This window comes from Barbus barbus (genome assembly GCF_936440315.1).
Source record: "Barbus barbus genome assembly, chromosome: 9".
In the NCBI taxonomy this organism is placed as follows: domain Eukaryota; kingdom Metazoa; phylum Chordata; class Actinopteri; order Cypriniformes; family Cyprinidae; genus Barbus; species Barbus barbus.
This window is the reverse complement of record NC_136737.1, coordinates 9,545,242-9,561,776: the sequence shown is the minus strand read 5'-3', so window position 1 is coordinate 9,561,776 and position 16,535 is coordinate 9,545,242. Positions and strand designations below refer to the sequence as shown.

General features: G+C 38.8%; 1 protein-coding gene across 3 annotated transcripts in view; it reads right to left on the bottom strand.

The window, feature by feature from the left end:
* LOC306874981 (NACHT, LRR and PYD domains-containing protein 12-like) overlaps positions 1-16,535 on the bottom strand; it is a 123,303-nt gene that overhangs the window by 94,728 nt on the left and 12,040 nt on the right. For all 3 annotated transcript variants that reach the window (XM_079425323.1, XM_079425325.1, XM_079425324.1), the window contains 14 exons: positions 15,592-15,693; positions 15,403-15,487; positions 14,895-15,090; positions 12,969-14,799; positions 12,575-12,745; positions 12,199-12,372; positions 11,822-11,992; positions 11,507-11,677; positions 11,063-11,236; positions 9,361-9,534; positions 9,046-9,216; positions 2,706-2,879; positions 1,819-1,989; positions 190-363 (listed from right to left, as the gene is read on the bottom strand). In XM_079425323.1, the coding sequence (XP_079281449.1) occupies positions 190-363; positions 1,819-1,989; positions 2,706-2,879; positions 9,046-9,216; positions 9,361-9,534; positions 11,063-11,236; positions 11,507-11,677; positions 11,822-11,992; positions 12,199-12,372; positions 12,575-12,745; positions 12,969-14,799; positions 14,895-15,090; positions 15,403-15,487; positions 15,592-15,693 (3,939 nt within the window). The remainder of the gene's footprint in view (positions 1-189; positions 364-1,818; positions 1,990-2,705; positions 2,880-9,045; positions 9,217-9,360; positions 9,535-11,062; positions 11,237-11,506; positions 11,678-11,821; positions 11,993-12,198; positions 12,373-12,574; positions 12,746-12,968; positions 14,800-14,894; positions 15,091-15,402; positions 15,488-15,591; positions 15,694-16,535) is intronic.

Below are 16,535 nucleotides of genomic sequence, written 5' to 3'. Positions count from 1 at the left end.
TAATCCAATACTGTTATAGGCTATACACAGAAATAAGCTCTTCATCTCTGGCTATGTCGTTCAAGGTGTTTTTTTTTATGGTTTTGATTTCTCCTCTCAATTGGATGACCACTTCCTGTATTATATTGTATTAAAATTAAAGTAAAATCTCTGAAAAATTCTCAGCCTATTCAAATGGACTATACATACCTCAGTTTCTCTAAACTGAATTGTCGATTTTTCAACAAACGACAGATCTTCTTCATTCCGGAGTTTCCAAATTTATTCCCACTCAGATCCAGCTCTATCAGGTTTGAAGGATTTGAATTAAATGCTGAAGTCAGAGCAACACAACCTTCTTCTGTAATACTGTTATTATTCAGCCTGCAGAGAAAGAAACAAAGACAGGAAACAATCATCAGTTTATATTGAAAGCTTATTTAATGAATAATATCAAATACGCTTATATTTGAAAGATTTTCACATGGGCCTGTGTACATTTTAGAAGTTTGTTTATTATTAGGAAATAAAATAAGTAGAAATGAGAAAAACACGCATTTCTTAAAAAAAAAAAAAGAAGAAAAAAAGAAGAAGATCAAAACCAAACCAAAGATCAGCTGATGCCGTCATAAATTCTTTAAATAAAAAAAAAAGTTGGAGAAGAAAGTGAGATGGGAGTTTTTTGACCTAGCCTAAATGTCTTGAACCAGAACACATAGAGTACACACAGAGCTATACAAGACGAGCATTTGAGGTTAAAAAGTACATAAATTGTAATTTTTTTTTTTTGAATAGAACCAATCATTTTGCTGGATAAGATCCTTCTTCCTCAGCTGGGATTGTTTAGAGCCCTTTGAAGCTGCATTTAAACTGCATTTTGGAAGTTCAGACTTGCAGGCACCATTGACGTTTACTATATGGAGAGAAATCCTGAAATGTTTTTCTCAAAAAACATTATTTACGAATGAAGAAAGAAAGACATGAACATTTTGGATGACAAGGGGGTGAGTACATTATCTGTAATTTTTTCTTCTGGAACTGAACTTCTCCTTTAAGCATGCATGGTACATGTGCACCGGCTGAGAATTGTTTCTCATTTTAAAAGACTGATGTTTTTTTTTTTTATTAATTATTTTTTTTAACATCTTAAAAAGCCACAGAAAGCAAGAAGCCAGGACAGGGCATAGGGGCTGGGGGTCCTGGGCTGGAGTCATTGTTCAGAACCTACCTTCACTTTAAACGACCTCAGCTAATATGTCTGCTCTTTGCTGTGCAGTGGGTCTCACGGCTTGCCACACAGACATTGATACCTGAACAGCTAAATAAAACAGCCTGTGTCTAAGAAGTAGGCTAAGGTACTATAACTCCTATTCCTCTAACACACATACCCATTAAACAGAAAAAAGCCACATTAGGCTCTGAGCTGAGTATAGTTGCCTATGGTTTGTTTTGAAGAATTCCTAGGTTCAGTAATTTAATGAGAGCGGTATGACGCAATAAGCCCTTAAAAAATCCATTCATGCAGCAGAAGACGATTTTACTATTACACACAGTTGAAGAAGAACCGATGAAGGCACGGACTGATCTTTGGCTGGCCAATCAGTGGAAAGGGACTTTTTATGGTCACCCACTTTTGGAAACGAAATATTCAAGCCTCATTTCTACCATTGAACCTAATGACAAAAAGACACATTCTCATTTTCCTTCAAAAAATAAAAAAGAAAGCAGACAAATTAATAAAAGTGTTGTTCTCTGCTTATTTAATTTTAAATAAAAAAACTAACTAGCAAACTACATGGACCAACACATAACGTATATAAAACTGTGTGAAATACTCACATCAGTGTGTTGAGTTTACAGTGTTTATCCTGCAGTAGAGCAGCGATCTGATTCACTCGTGTGTCTCCTAGTTCATGTTCACTCAGATTCAGCTCTCTCAGGAGTAATGGGTTTTTACCCACAATTCCAGTCACGTACCGACAGGCTTCTTCTGCAGCAGCACTCAAAAACCTGTAGAAGAGTAGATGAAGCAGGATTCAATTTAGTTCTCAATTCTAATGAGAAAAGTGTGAAAATTAAACTTTGATGTAAATTGTAATAATAGTTCTACAGTCCATGCCCCAAAAATAACAATATTGGCGAGAAAATATATTGTTAGAATCTCTTTTTGAATGATATTATCCAACTTTTGAACGATAAAAACACTGACAATCAAATTACACTCAGCTATAAAAAGCTCCAGCATTTAAAGTGGCAGCTGGAGTTCATGCTTAGGAAAGGAAAGGAAAGGAAGTGATGTGTGTGAACCACACTTGGAATTTGTGCTCTGCATTTCACCCATCCCAGAAGTGAACGAATACACACACACGCACACACACGCGCACGCACACGCGCACGCACACGCGCACGCACACACACACGCGCACACACACCCAGTGGGCAGCCATTATGCTGCAGAGCCCGGGGAGCAGCTGGGGGTTCAGTGCCTTGTTCAAGGGTCTCACCTCAGTCGTGGTATTGAGGGTGGAGAGAGTACTGGTAATTCACTCCTCCCACCAATAATCCCTGCTGGACCTGAGACTCGAACCCACAACCATTGCTTTGGATGGTAATATAGTTATTGTTACAGTTGTTGTTCTTGGTGTGAACAGGCCTTTATAGTCCCCTAACAGCATCTTCCCTGTAACATTTTTATAAATAATTCTCCAGCAAATAATTTATCTCACCTCAGTGTCTTCAGCTGACAGTTTGGATCCTGTAGTAAATCACTGAGCTCCTTCACTCCTGATTGTCCAGGATCATTTCCTGTGAGATCCAGCTCTATCAGGTGTGAAGGGTTTGATCTCAGAGCTGAAGCCAGAGCTTTATAACCTTCTTCAGTGATATTGCAGTCTGAAAGTCTAGAACAGAAATTAAAATGTAACATACCACTGATTAATCAGTTCCAGAAATTTCATAAAACATAAATAAAGTGAATTATGTGTTGTTCCTCGTACAAATGAATATAAAGTTAGTTGCAAAGCAAACACTGCCTGAATATGGAGGCAAACAAAGGTCAAGGTCAAGCTTCTGCTCTTCCCTGGCTTTACTCAGTCAACTCTCGGCTGATAGAAGACTGTTAATGGATAATTCCAGCATTACAGACGAGGGCATGCACAGTTAAAACCTGAAATATAAATTCTCACAGAATGTATTCATTACCAATATTAGGGCTGCTCGATTATGACAAAAATCATAAATCATGATTATTTTAGTCAATATTGTAATCACGATTATTTAAAACAATTATTAGTGGGCCATATGACCAAAACTTTATATGAAAGATTTATTTAAAAATAGTGATATCAAATATATATTTTCTGTAAATAAGGTTACTATGACATCTACATTTTAGAGACCAGCGAAATGTCACAATTCTCAGTACCACAGTAGTATACCAGAGTAACTAATATTAGTTAAAAACAACAACAAAAAAGGTCCTCAAAATGATTGAAAATAATTTAACTGCCAGTAATAAAAAAGCAAAGGAATACAACGCCAGTAATAAAAAAAGCAAAGGAATACAATAGAATAAAAAAGACAAAAGAAACAAACTGTGCTTTAAATTTTTTTAAATGTAAGTCTAAAGTAGGCATTCAGTTAACAGCCTACTAGAGAAACTGAATAACCTAATGTAAAATAAAACAGCATAGTCTTCACTGTAAGAATGAAACTTCCTTTGTTTCTTATTAAAGCTACAAAAGTAGTCAAGAGCAGTGAGTGATTTTGAATTTGTCTTTTGTTGTTTGATTATTAATATAAAGCACACAGTCGGCAGCAGGAATATAGCCCGCTGTCACTTTAAGAGCCACACGGATTACACAAGTATTTTCATTCTCAACTCTTTACATTCTTTTATTACATAACAGACAAGGGTTTACATGAATAATCACTAAGCGCCACATTTTGACACATTTTTGCGAGTATTTGACCATTTAGGCGCTAAAAGATCCGTCGGTAATGGAGAGATGTCATGTCCGTAACATAGTTTTTTTCCTCTGAAACACGAAAACGAAAATAGAAATAAAATGTATGTTTTGTGAATAGCCAATTCTTCTTCATTCGGCAGATATTGCTGCTTCTGGTGTGTGCATGGTAAATCAGAGAAAGTCTCCAAAATATGTTGTCTCCCAAAAACTAAAATATAAAATATGTTTATAGACGGATACTTTTCTGATGTCTGAACTCTATTTTCAGGGGTTTAGAAAAATATAAAGAGATGGTTCAGTATATTGGTTAGGGCTGTGCAATTAATCGGAATTCAGTTTCAATTTTGATTTCGGCCTCCAACGATTATGAAAATACAGTAATCGAGATAAAACTATTATTGTGCCTCATTCCGCCTGGATAAAGCGGAATTTATCTGCCTATGGAAATGCTTTAAGAAAACTTTAACAGAGACGTCTAGAGGCTATTTAATAGGGCTGACCTCCACTAAAGATTGTTCTTGTTACTAGTAGTCATTCAAGCCATTATTCAACTAATTGCACAATTATATTAAATGAATATAGAACTAATCCATAATGAGCCTTAATGTATTCCGCACTCAAGCACAGGCATAAAGTTTGCCACAAAGCACAGGCAAATGTAGCCTAATGATTATAAAAAAAGGAAGTCATTTTAATTATTTATTAATTAACTAATATTTTTTGAGACCTTTGAAATAGTTTTGGTGATTTGTCCTTCAGTCTGCCTTTTCATATTTCTGGCCCACACATTCACAGGCTGATGTTCTCTTTGAGAATGCAATTTCCAAAGTGTTATTAGAATAAATTAATTTCTAAAATTTTATGATATGGCCTGAAACAGACCACAGCAGAAAACCTACACAGTAGGCTACCAGTCATCAGCAACGTGGTAAACATGCATGCCGGTATGCATAAGATTTCATATGAAGCGTCCATAACGGTCACATCCATAACGCATTATTGTGGTTGAAAAGAGCAAAGAATGGAGATGAGTTGTTGATCATAATCAGAATGGCTATAAGTTGGCTTTGTACAGAAAGTTTCAAGTTAATTGCATTAATAATTAATATATGATATAAACCTAATGTTTAAAACGTTGTGCACATGACACAGCACTGAAGCATCCTAACGTCAAAAATCTAACCCTTCTTTACAAAATGGCGCCGCTGATGGCAGCTATTGTGCGTTGCTCCTCAGTGTCTGTATTGTTTTTGTTTGTTTTTCCTGTTTTTTGTTTTTCAAATAAGATCAGCTTTACCAGGGATGATCTGCTGAACATTCGGCAGAACACACCACAAAATCTTCTACCGGTTTTTGATTTTTCGGACGTTTTGCTGGACATTGTAGTTGGCGGAGCTATAGCTCTGGTCAAACGCTACAGGAGACGCAGACGGGGAAAGAGAGCCGGCGCACTCGTGAAACTTCGTCAGCGCGGATTTAGAACGGCGTTACCTAGCATCCATCTGGCGAATCTCCGCTCTCTACCCAACAAAACGGACGAACTCCTTCTGCTCTCCCGGACAAACAAGGACTTTTCTAACTCTGCTGCTCTATGTTTCACGGAAACCTGGTTGAATGGCGACATACCGGACAGCGCGATCCATCTGCCTAATTACCAGCTGATAAGAGCAGATCGGGACACAGAATCAACGGGGAAATCGCGCGGCGGCGGGACATGCTTTTACATCAATGAGAGGTGGTGTACAGATGTAACTGTGTTAAAGAAGATGTGCTGTTCAGATCTAGAAACGCTCTTCATTAACTGCAAGCCGTTCTATTCGCTGCGGGAGTTCTGCTCGTTCATTCTCGTGAGTGTTTACATTCCACCGCAAGCGCACATGAGCACAGCTCTACAGAAACTCGCTGATCTGATCACAGAGAGTGAACAACAACACCCGGACTCTGTTTTAATCATTCTCGGGGACTTTAATAAAGCAAATCTTTCCCGTGAACTGCCAAAATACAGACAGCACATCACATGTTCCACCAGAGACAGTAATATATTGGATCACTGTTACACAACAATAAAGGACGCATATCACTCGGTTCCACGAGCAGCTTTAGGACTCTCTGATCACTGTTTGGTTCATCTTATTCCATCCTACAGGCAGAAACTTAAGTCTGCGAAGCCTGTATTAAGATCTGTTAAAAGATGGACTAACGAAACAGAGCGGGATTTACAAGCCTGTTTCGACCTGACTGATTGGTCTGTTTTTGAAGCTGCGGCAAATGACCTGGACGAGCTCACAGAGACTGTAACATCTTATGTCAGTTTCTGTGAGGACATGTGCATTCCTACCAGGACTCATCTATTCTACAACAATGACAAACCATGGTTCACTGCAAAACTCAGACAGCTCCGTCAGGCCAAAGAAGATGCTCACAGAAAGGGGGATAAAGTCTTGTACAAACAGGCCAAATACACACTGGAAAAGGAGATCAGAGTGGCAAAGAGGAATTATTCTGACAAGCTCAGGAACAAATTCTCTTCCAGCGATCCGGCTTCAGTGTGGCTAGGATTAAAGGACATCACCAGCTACAAAACACCACCCCCCAGCACTCTGGAGAATCAACACCTGGCAGACGACTTAAACGAGTTCTTTTGTCGTTTTGAACGATCACCCCACACCCGCCCAGAACACCCCTCCATACAACCATTCACACCTCCAGCAACCCCTCTCTCCCCCACACCTACAATTCAAATCAGCGAAGACGATGTGTGCCAGGTCTTCAGGAAGAACAAAAGAAGGAAAGCACCTGGTCCAGATGGTGTGTCACCAGCCTGCCTAAAAATCTGTGCTGAGCAGCTGGCCCCCATCTTCACACAGATCTTCAATAGATCACTGGAGCTGTGTGAAGTCCCCTCATGCTTCAAACGCTCCACCATCATCCCCGTCCCAAAGAAACACAAAATTACTGGACTTAATGACTACAGACCTGTGGCACTAACGTCTGTAGCCATGAAATCATTTGAAAGACTGGTTCTGGCTCATCTGAAGGACATCACTGGACCCTTACTGGACCCCCTGCAGTTTGCCTACAGAGCAAACAGGTCTGTGGATGATGCAGTCAACATGGGACTGCACTTCATCCTGCAGCATCTGGACAGACCAGGGACTTATGTGAGGATCCTGTTTGTGGACTTCAGCTCTGCTTTTAACACCATTATCCCGGAAACCCTTCAAAATAAACTAGCTCAGCTCTCCGCCCCCACCTCCGTCTGCCAGTGGATCAACAGCTTCCTGACAGACAGACAGCAGTTAGTAAAGCTTGGCAAATTCACATCCAGCACTCGAACCATCAGCACTGGAGCTCCCCAGGGCTGCGTACTCTCCCCACTGCTCTTCTCCCTCTACACCAACGACTGCACATCTAAAGACCCCTCTGTCAAGCTCCTGAAGTTCGCAGACGACACCACACTGATCGGCCTCATCCAGGACGGTGACGAGTCTGCTTACAGACAGGAGGTTAAGGAGCTGGCTGTCTGGTGCAGTCTCAACAACCTGGAGCTTAACACGCTCAAAACTGTGGAGATGATGAACCCCCCTGCTCTCCCCCCACTCACCATTATGAACAGCACTGTGACTGCAGTGGAGTCATTCAGATTCCTGGGCACCACCATCTCTCAGGACCTGAAGTGGGATATTCACATTGACTCCATTGTCAGGAAGGCCCAGCAGAGGTTGTACTTTCTTCACCAGATGAGGAAGTTCAACCTGCCACAGGACTTACTGAAACAGTTCTACTCTGCCATCATTGAATCCATCCTCTGCACCTCAATAACTGTCTGGTTCAGCTCAGCTACAAAATCTGACCTCAGAAGACTACGGAGGGTAGTCCGGACTGCTGAGCGAATCATTGGTACAACCCTCCCCACTCTCCAAGAACTGTACTTATCCAGAGTGAGCAAAAAGGCTGGTAAAATCACTCTGGACCCCTCACATCCAGCACACAACCTCTTTGAACTTTTACCATCTGGTCGACGCTACAGAGCTCTGAGCACCAGAACGACCAGACACAGGAACAGTTTCTTCCCTCAGTCAATACATCTCATGAACACTCAATAAATAAACGTAGAACACACAACTAATACATTATCCATTCACCACACTCACTTATTTTATTTTATTTTATCATTTCTAATTTGCACATACTTGACCTGTACATACATAGTCGCCTATATTATATATTATGTTTTTTTTTTTTTTTTTTGCTGCTTTGTACATTGGTCATTGGCTATTTCCTGTTATTTTGTTTCATTACCTGTGTCCTGTCCTGTTACTGTCCTTCTGTTGCACTGTGGAGCTTCTGTCACTATAACAAATTCCTTGTATGTGTAAACATATTTGGCCAATAAAGCTCATTCTGATTCTGATTCTGATTCTTATACATCCAAAAATCATCGCCGTTTAGACAAAGTGACAAAGTATTTACTTTTTGATATTTGCATGGAATTGCCCTAATGCAGTTTTGGGTATCAGACAAGACTTGTTATTAACAGCTTTTGGGTTCCGACAACCCTGCTGACGAGTTCTTCGGATACCAGACAAAACTGATATTTTCTGACAGAATTCGGCATCCGGGGCTGGATCTTAATTATCTGGCATAGAGACTCAATCTAATAGAAGTAAACATTTATATCTGTATGTTTTTCTACAGTGGTTTTTTTTTTCTTTCAGTGGATGCATAAAACTTGCTGACAAAAATTTATAAATTACTGTAACATTTTTATAATAAAATCTTCTACATGGTGGTTGTTCAGTCTAGATACATTCATTAGCTAACAAAGTTTGAAATGTAAGTTCTTAGAATCTGTGATTCCTAAGAACAGTATCCACACCAGTGCAGTGACTGGCAGACTAACACGCATACTTCTCAAAGTATTAGATTAATCCGCGCTGGAGCCGTGCCGGAGCACAACCCACGCAAGGAAGATAATCCTGCATGGAGCTGCAATTCCAGGTTTTCAAACAGAGATGCCGACAAAGAGGCAAAACTTAAGGACTGCAGCTTTAAGTCTCTGTGGCTTACAATCAAACAATCATGAAGTTTAACTCACCTGAGTTTCTGCAGTGTGCAGCTTTTATTTTCTAATCCGTTCTGAAGTTTCTTCACTCCTGAATCCTGCAGATTATTGTTGCTCAGGTCAAGTTCTTTCAGACTGGAGTTTGATCTCAGGACTGTAGCGAGAGCTGAACAACTTTCCTCTGTTAGACCACACTTACGCAGACTAAAATGATGAACATGAGAGGGAAATTTACAAACACAAAGTACTTGATGCCAATATTCAGTGACTACTGAGAATCACTGTTTTGGTCAAATGATTTCTTTAGAATAGTTTAAATCTACAATAATAAATGAAAACATTACTCACGTCAGTGTGTTTAGTTTACAGTGTTTATCCTGCAGTAGAGCAGCGATCTGATTCACTCGTGTGTCTCCTAGTTCATGTTCACTCAGATTCAGCTCTCTCAGGAGTAACGGGTTTTTACCCACAATTCCAGTTACATACTGACAGGCTTCATCTGCAGCAGGACTTCTCAAAAACCTGCAGATAGAGGAAGTACATTGATATTGATATTACTTGCTTTATCATGATTCGTTTTCATAAGCTTGCAATTGAGCTTTTATAACTGTCCTTTTGATGGTTTAATACTTTTTCAGTTAAAGGTGCAATAGGTGATTGTCTTCATATTGCTGGTTGAAAGTCTCTTCACATCCCGATAGCAGTCATTAAGTTAAAGGGGTCATATAATGCGATTTCAAGTTTTCCTTTCTCTTTGGAGTGTTACAAGCTATTTCTGCATAGATAAGATCCCTGAAGTCGCAAAGACTCTAGTCTCAAAACCAAAGAGATATCTTTATAAAAGTTAACGCCCTCTTAAAACGGCTCATTTAAACTTGCCCCCACGTCTACGTCACGGTGTGGGAAGATTTGCATAACACCGCCCAAACGTATACGCGAAGAAAGAATTCAGAACTATTATTCTCGCTGTAGTGTTGTTGCTGTAATTCAGTAATCATGTCCCCACTAGATGCAACAAATACCTCGTTTATAATGGGTTTTATTGTTTTTGTGTCATCATGCTGGGACACGGCATCACAATACGGTAAGGGGAATAACATCTCCATCTCACGCTTGAGGTATTCCGCCAATCACAACACACTGGATAGCTGGCCAATCAGAGCACACCTCGCTTCTCAGAATAATGAGCTTTGTAAAAATCGACGCGTTTCAGAAAGGCGGGGCATAGAGGAGCAACAATAATGTACAGTATGTGGAAAATAATGTGTTTTTTGAACCTTAAACCGCATAAACACATTGCATTTACACCAAATACACAAAATAATGTTCTTTTTAGCAACGTCATATGACCCCTTTAAGTGGTCTAAATGTTTTTATCTGTATTTATATATTCTGTCGAAGACATAGAACCAAGAAAATCAAAATGCACATTCAGAGCGTTTTTTTCAGCAGTTCTAGTTCTGAGCATTTTAATTGGCTTTCCTACCTTCTTGTCAACATATGTCTCGCTTAGTTAACACACCTGATTCAGATAACCAGCTCGTTAGAAGAGAGCTATGTGCATGAACTGTGTTCCAATTGACATGGTCCCTACACAGTGTTCATTGCTCCCTAGCCCCTGAGCAGGGAAATCAGTTAAAGTTTACTTCACTTCAGAACATTCATTAAGAAATTTCGCTGCGCAGCGTCTTCACACAGAGATGCAATTAACTAGAGAAGTGTGAAGTATGACATAATATACCTCTGTACATAAAGATTATTTAAATTTACATCTCACACACTTTAATGTCCTCTGTATGGAACATATACCCTCTCTTTGAACTGGAATCATGGTGGAATATCCAGTGATGTCCACTTCAAAGGGCACTTATGGTTGAATAGAACAAACATATTCTGGTCTGTGAGCGTGTATGTGTTCAGGGGGTGTGGCTTTGGACGGCGATTGCAGGGAGGGTGGGACGGTCGCTTTCAGTGCTAAAGTTAGCATTTTCCAAGATATCCTACTGCACCTTTAAAATGTTTTAAAACACTTTATAATTTTAAAACTCACCTCAGTGTTTTCAGTGAATACCATCGACTTTGGAGTACATCATTGAGCTGCTTCACTCCTGATTGTCCAGGATAATTTCCTGTGAGATCCAGCTCTATCAGGTGTGAAGGGTTTGATCTCAGAGCTGAAGCCAGAGCTTTATAACCTTCTTCAGCGACACCACAGTGAGAGAGTCTAGAGAAGAGGTTTTGTTATAATTTATTAAATAATATAAATAATATATATTTTTTATTATTTTAATAATAATAATTAAAAATAATTTTATATAAAAAAAGCTAATACATTTTCTTTACCATTTCTTCTTGTGATCAGAGAACAAAAACATAATTCACCATCTGACAGAAGCATGTATTTTCCTTTTCTAAAGTTTACTACAGTAATATTTTAACTTCGATCAAAAGACAATCTTATAATTAAAATTAAACAACAGTTTATTGAACTGACCTGAGTTTCTGCAGTGTGCAGTTTGTATTTTCTAATCCGTTCTGGAGTTTCTTCACTCCTGAATCCTGCAGATTATTGTTGCTCATGTCAAGTTCTTTCAGACTGGAGTTTGATCTCAGGACTGTAGCGAGAGCTGAACAGCTTTCCTCTGTTAGACCACACTTACGCAGACTGAAATGATGAACAGGAGAAGTAGAATTTATTAACACAAAATACATGATTAAAATATTACTAAAGATTAATGTGTTTGGCCAGTGTAAGACTCAATTTCCTTTAGTTGTTTAAATGCACAAAATACATTAAAATAATGCTTACATCAGTGTGTTGAGTTTACAGTGTTTATCCTGCAGTAGAGCAGCGATCTGATTCACTCGTGTGTCTCCTAGTTCATGTCTACTCAGATTCAGCTCTCTCAGGAGTAACGGGTTTTTACCCACAATTCCAGTCACATACTGACAGGCTTCATCTGCAGCAGGACCCAAAAACCTGAAGGGAAGAAGAAGCAGAGTTCAGTTCAACAAAACTTGATGTTGGTCTGATTGTAATAGAAACAAAAATAAAATAATGTGTAATATTAAATTTATATGGATGCAACAAATTGGATTACTGAAATAATATTTTTATAAAAAATAATTTGCCAGCATATCATTAATTTCATTATTATTATAATTTTTTTCTTAACCACATCTCACCTCAGTGTCTTCAGTGAATAGTTTGGATCCTGTAGTAAATCATTGAGCTCCTTCACTCCTGATTGTCCAGGATCATTTCCTGTGAGATCCAGCTCTATCAGGTGTGAAGGGTTTGATCTCAGAGCTGAAGCCAGAGCTTTATAACCTTCTTCAGTGATACTGCAGTTTGACAATCTAGAACCAAAATTGTATTATCATCGGTTACATTAGGAATGTCCTGAACAATATTATCCCATAAAAAGGAAACAGCTTAGAGTTGTGTTCCTTGTTTAAATGAACTTAAAAAATATTTAAAAACACATCATGACTGAATATACAGACAAACAAAAGGTCCACAGCATCATGTCAGCCTTTTGTCTGTCGTCACACAACTTACCTCAGTATCTCCAATTTACACTGTATATTCCTCAGTCCAGTGCAGAGCAACTTCACTCCTGAATCCAGCAGATTGTTATTGTTCATGTTCAACTCTTTCAGATTGGTATCTGATCCAAGAACCACAGACAAAGCTGAACAGCTTTTGTCTGTTAAGTTACAATCATTTAACCTACCAAAAAAATTAAATAGTAAAAATGTATATATGTATGTGTGTGTGTGTGTGTGTATTTGATGAGTGACTTCAATTTTCATTAATGCATTCTTTAAAAGACAAAAAAATTGTCATACTTTTTAAACATACTTACACTTTGTATATGACTAGGAATCCCTATAGATAGGTAGATTAATGTATTTTTCTGATGAGAGCAAAACACTGATATCAAATGACTTACAAAGCTCTTTTGGAGGTTTTGATGACTGATGATAGTCTAATGAGACACTCGTCTGATTTCTTGAATTTCTGTAGATCAAACTCCTCCAGTTCCTCCTCTGACGTCAACAACACAAAGGCCAACGCAGACCACTGGGCAGGAGAAAGGTCAGAAGATGAGAGACTTCCTTTGCTGAGGTGGGTCTGAATCTCTTGTACCAGAGTTTGGTCGTTCAGTTCATTCAGGCAATGGAACAGATTGATGGATCTCTCTGGAGACAGATTAGCTTCAAATTTCTGCTTGATGTACTGAACTACTTCCTTTTTGCTCTGTTCATTGCTGCCTTCCTGCATCAACAGACCTCGTAAAAGTAGTCGATTAGACTGGAGTGACAGACCGAGAAGGAAACGAAGGAAAAGGTCCAGGTGTCCACTGTCACTCTCTAAGGCCTTGTCCACTGCAGTCTTGAGCAAATCAATCATGGTTTCATTTTGGTTCTCCTGTTCTGTAGACTCATGAACAAACACACTTTTCTTGTTGATGTCTAGAAACAGATGTGCATAAAGGGCTGCAATAAACTCTTGAATGCTCAAGTGAACAAAGCAGTACATGGTACCAAGAATGATCCCAGTTTCCTCCTTAAAGATCTGGGTACACATGCCTGAATACACTGATGCCTTATAGACATCAATACCACATGCTTCCAGATCTGTGTCATAGAAGATCACATTGTTTTTTTCCAGCTGATGAAATGCCAGTTTCCCCAGTGAAAGGATGGCATCTTTATCCCAGGAAACATCTGGTCTGTATTCTCCTTCATACTTTCGTCTGCTCTGCAGGATCTGAAAGCGGAGAAAGTGTGTGTACATTTGTGTCAGAGTCTTGGGGGTGTCTTCAGTATTTGATTCCTGCAGTGTTTTGGAGGCGTCATCAGCCTGATCGTTATTCAGATCATTATTTATTTTCTCCTCTAAAATGTTCTGGAGAACAGTGGCTGAAATCCAGCAAAAGACTGGGATGTGGCACATGATAAAGAGACTCTTTGATTTTTTAACATGATCAGTGATTTCTTTTGCCAGATATTCATCTGTGAATCTTTTTCTGAAGTACTCCTCCTTTTGTGCATCATTAAATCCTTGTATCTCTGTCACCCGGTCGATACAGTCAGGAGGAATCTTACTGGCAGCTGCTGGTCTGGTGGTGATCCAGATGAGAGCAGAAGGAAGCAGATTTCCCTTGATGAGGTTTGTGAGGAGAACATCCAGAGATGCTGGTGATGATACATCAGACCACGTCTCATTACCCTCAAAGTTCAGAGGAAGTCGACATTCATCCAATCCATCTAGGATGATCAGGACTTCAAAGTGATTTCTTTTTGTAAGGTTCAGTCTTTTTGTCTCTGGGAAAAACTGATTTATAAGATCCATCAAACTTTGTTTTTCTTGCTCCTTTAAGTTCATCTCTCTAAATGGAAGCGGAAATATGAAGCTGATATCTTGATTTTCTTTTCCATCAGCCCAATCCAGAACAAACTTTTGCACAGACATGGATTTTCCAATACCAGCAACTCCTTTTGTCAGTGCAGTTCTGACCTCCTTGTCTTGTTCAGGAGCTTGAAACATCTTTGTGCATTCAACCTGTATCTCTTGTGAATCATGACGTCTGGAAGTAACTTCTATCTGTCTTACCTCATGTTCAGTATTGACCTGTTCACTATCACCCTGAGTGATATAGAGATCTGTGTAGATGTTATTCAGAAGTGTAGAGTCACCTTGCTTTGCAATTCCTTCAAACACACATTGGTACTTCTTTTTTAGGCTACATTTTAGCTGATGAATGAAGAATAGCTCATCTAAACAACAGAAGAAAAATAGAGATATGTTTTATAGAAATGTTCTTCCCTACATTTATAATTGACGATATGGCAGGTGGTCACGAGTCTCTTACCTTCTAGAGTATCAGCAGCTTCATCTTGCTTCATCTCTCTCAGGAAGCAAAGTGTGAGATCAAGAGCTGCTTCTTTGATACTGCATCTATTCTCATTAAAGTCCTTCACAAAGTTTTGTGCGCTCCCTTTTTGTAATATTTTCTTAAAATTTTCCAGTTCATTTTTCAGAAATTGTATTATTTTCCTCTCAAGATTCTAGGAACAAAGCCAAAATAAAATTAGACAGAACAACAGCAATAAGTCCCTTGTTTGTCAGAGTCAGGAGAAAGGTATCTTTAATGTCCTAAGTTATTGGAACAGTGACATTAGTTTTCTTCCTCCCTAAACAGGAAACAAGTTCCACAGATGGACATTGCAGTAGTTGTTTATGGTTCATTGAACAAGCATGAAAAACTTTGTCTATACACTTTCATATAAGATCTTGTAACATTTTTATTTTTATGTTGTGTTCTTAAAAAGGATAACTTATTTAGAAATACAAAACCTTATGAAAATATGATTTCCTACATGGAAGATGCACAGAAGATTGTCTCTGAAATTCTTGTGGTTCCTGTGAGTCTGGGTGTTTGAATCTAATGTCTCATACTGAAGTCTGTAAGCAAATAATCAAAATAAGTACTGTGATAAATATTTAAAATAAGTATTTACTGTTTTCGCAGTCTATGTGTGACCAAAAATAAGAAACACATGAAATACCTTTTGGTTGATGGTTTTTTCTCACTGAAGTTCGGCATGTCACCTTTTGAACGCTCACTCTTCACAGACACAGAGCTGAACATATGCGAGCCTGATCTCACACTGACAAACAACAAAAAAAGATATATACATATATACAGAAGATACAAGATACACAAGTCTCATTTGAAAGTTCTAATGTAGCAAATGGTAATTAAATGCAGTCCTTTATTTGTCCTTCATCACTATGGATGGATGGAGGTAATGTTCGGTTGAATTATCTACTTTCCAAGGTGAATTTATGCCCCCTAGTGGCTATTGTTTTTTTTCTATTCATTGAAATAAGCTCCAGCCCAGGTTCAATAAAGTTTATCAGACATTGTGTTCAGTCATTAACTGTTTTACTCGGTCAGGTTACGTCAAATGTACCACATTGAATAAATAATGCAATGTTATAATGTACAGCACATGAAATACCTTTAACTACACTGTTAGACATTTCTGTAATTTATAGTTATTTACTGTATATCACCCAGTATAATACTGCAAATTCCCTTTACAGTACATAACTGTAATACCCTTTGCATCATGGGAATTTTCTGTGACGTCAGACCCCACATACAGAGACTTATTTTTTTCAATTGCCGTATACTATTGAATTTGCTGTACCGGCCTCTTTGGCACCATTCTATTGAGGTTGTTTTATTTTCCTAATTTCTTACATTTCTGTGCACAATCCGAGAAGGGAGAGGGCGTCAGAATATCCTCTTTACCTTGTTTTCGGCATACACCTTTGTTTATGTCTGTGTTGCTCGGCAACCACATTGGTGCAACCATACATATGTATAGATGCCCCATTGGACCGCTCCAGGCACGTAGATGCGGCCGCCATCTTGGAACGGTCAATTTGACGTCATTCACCATACTGTAGGTTCGCACAGAGCCGTTGAGGCCTTCTGTGCAGG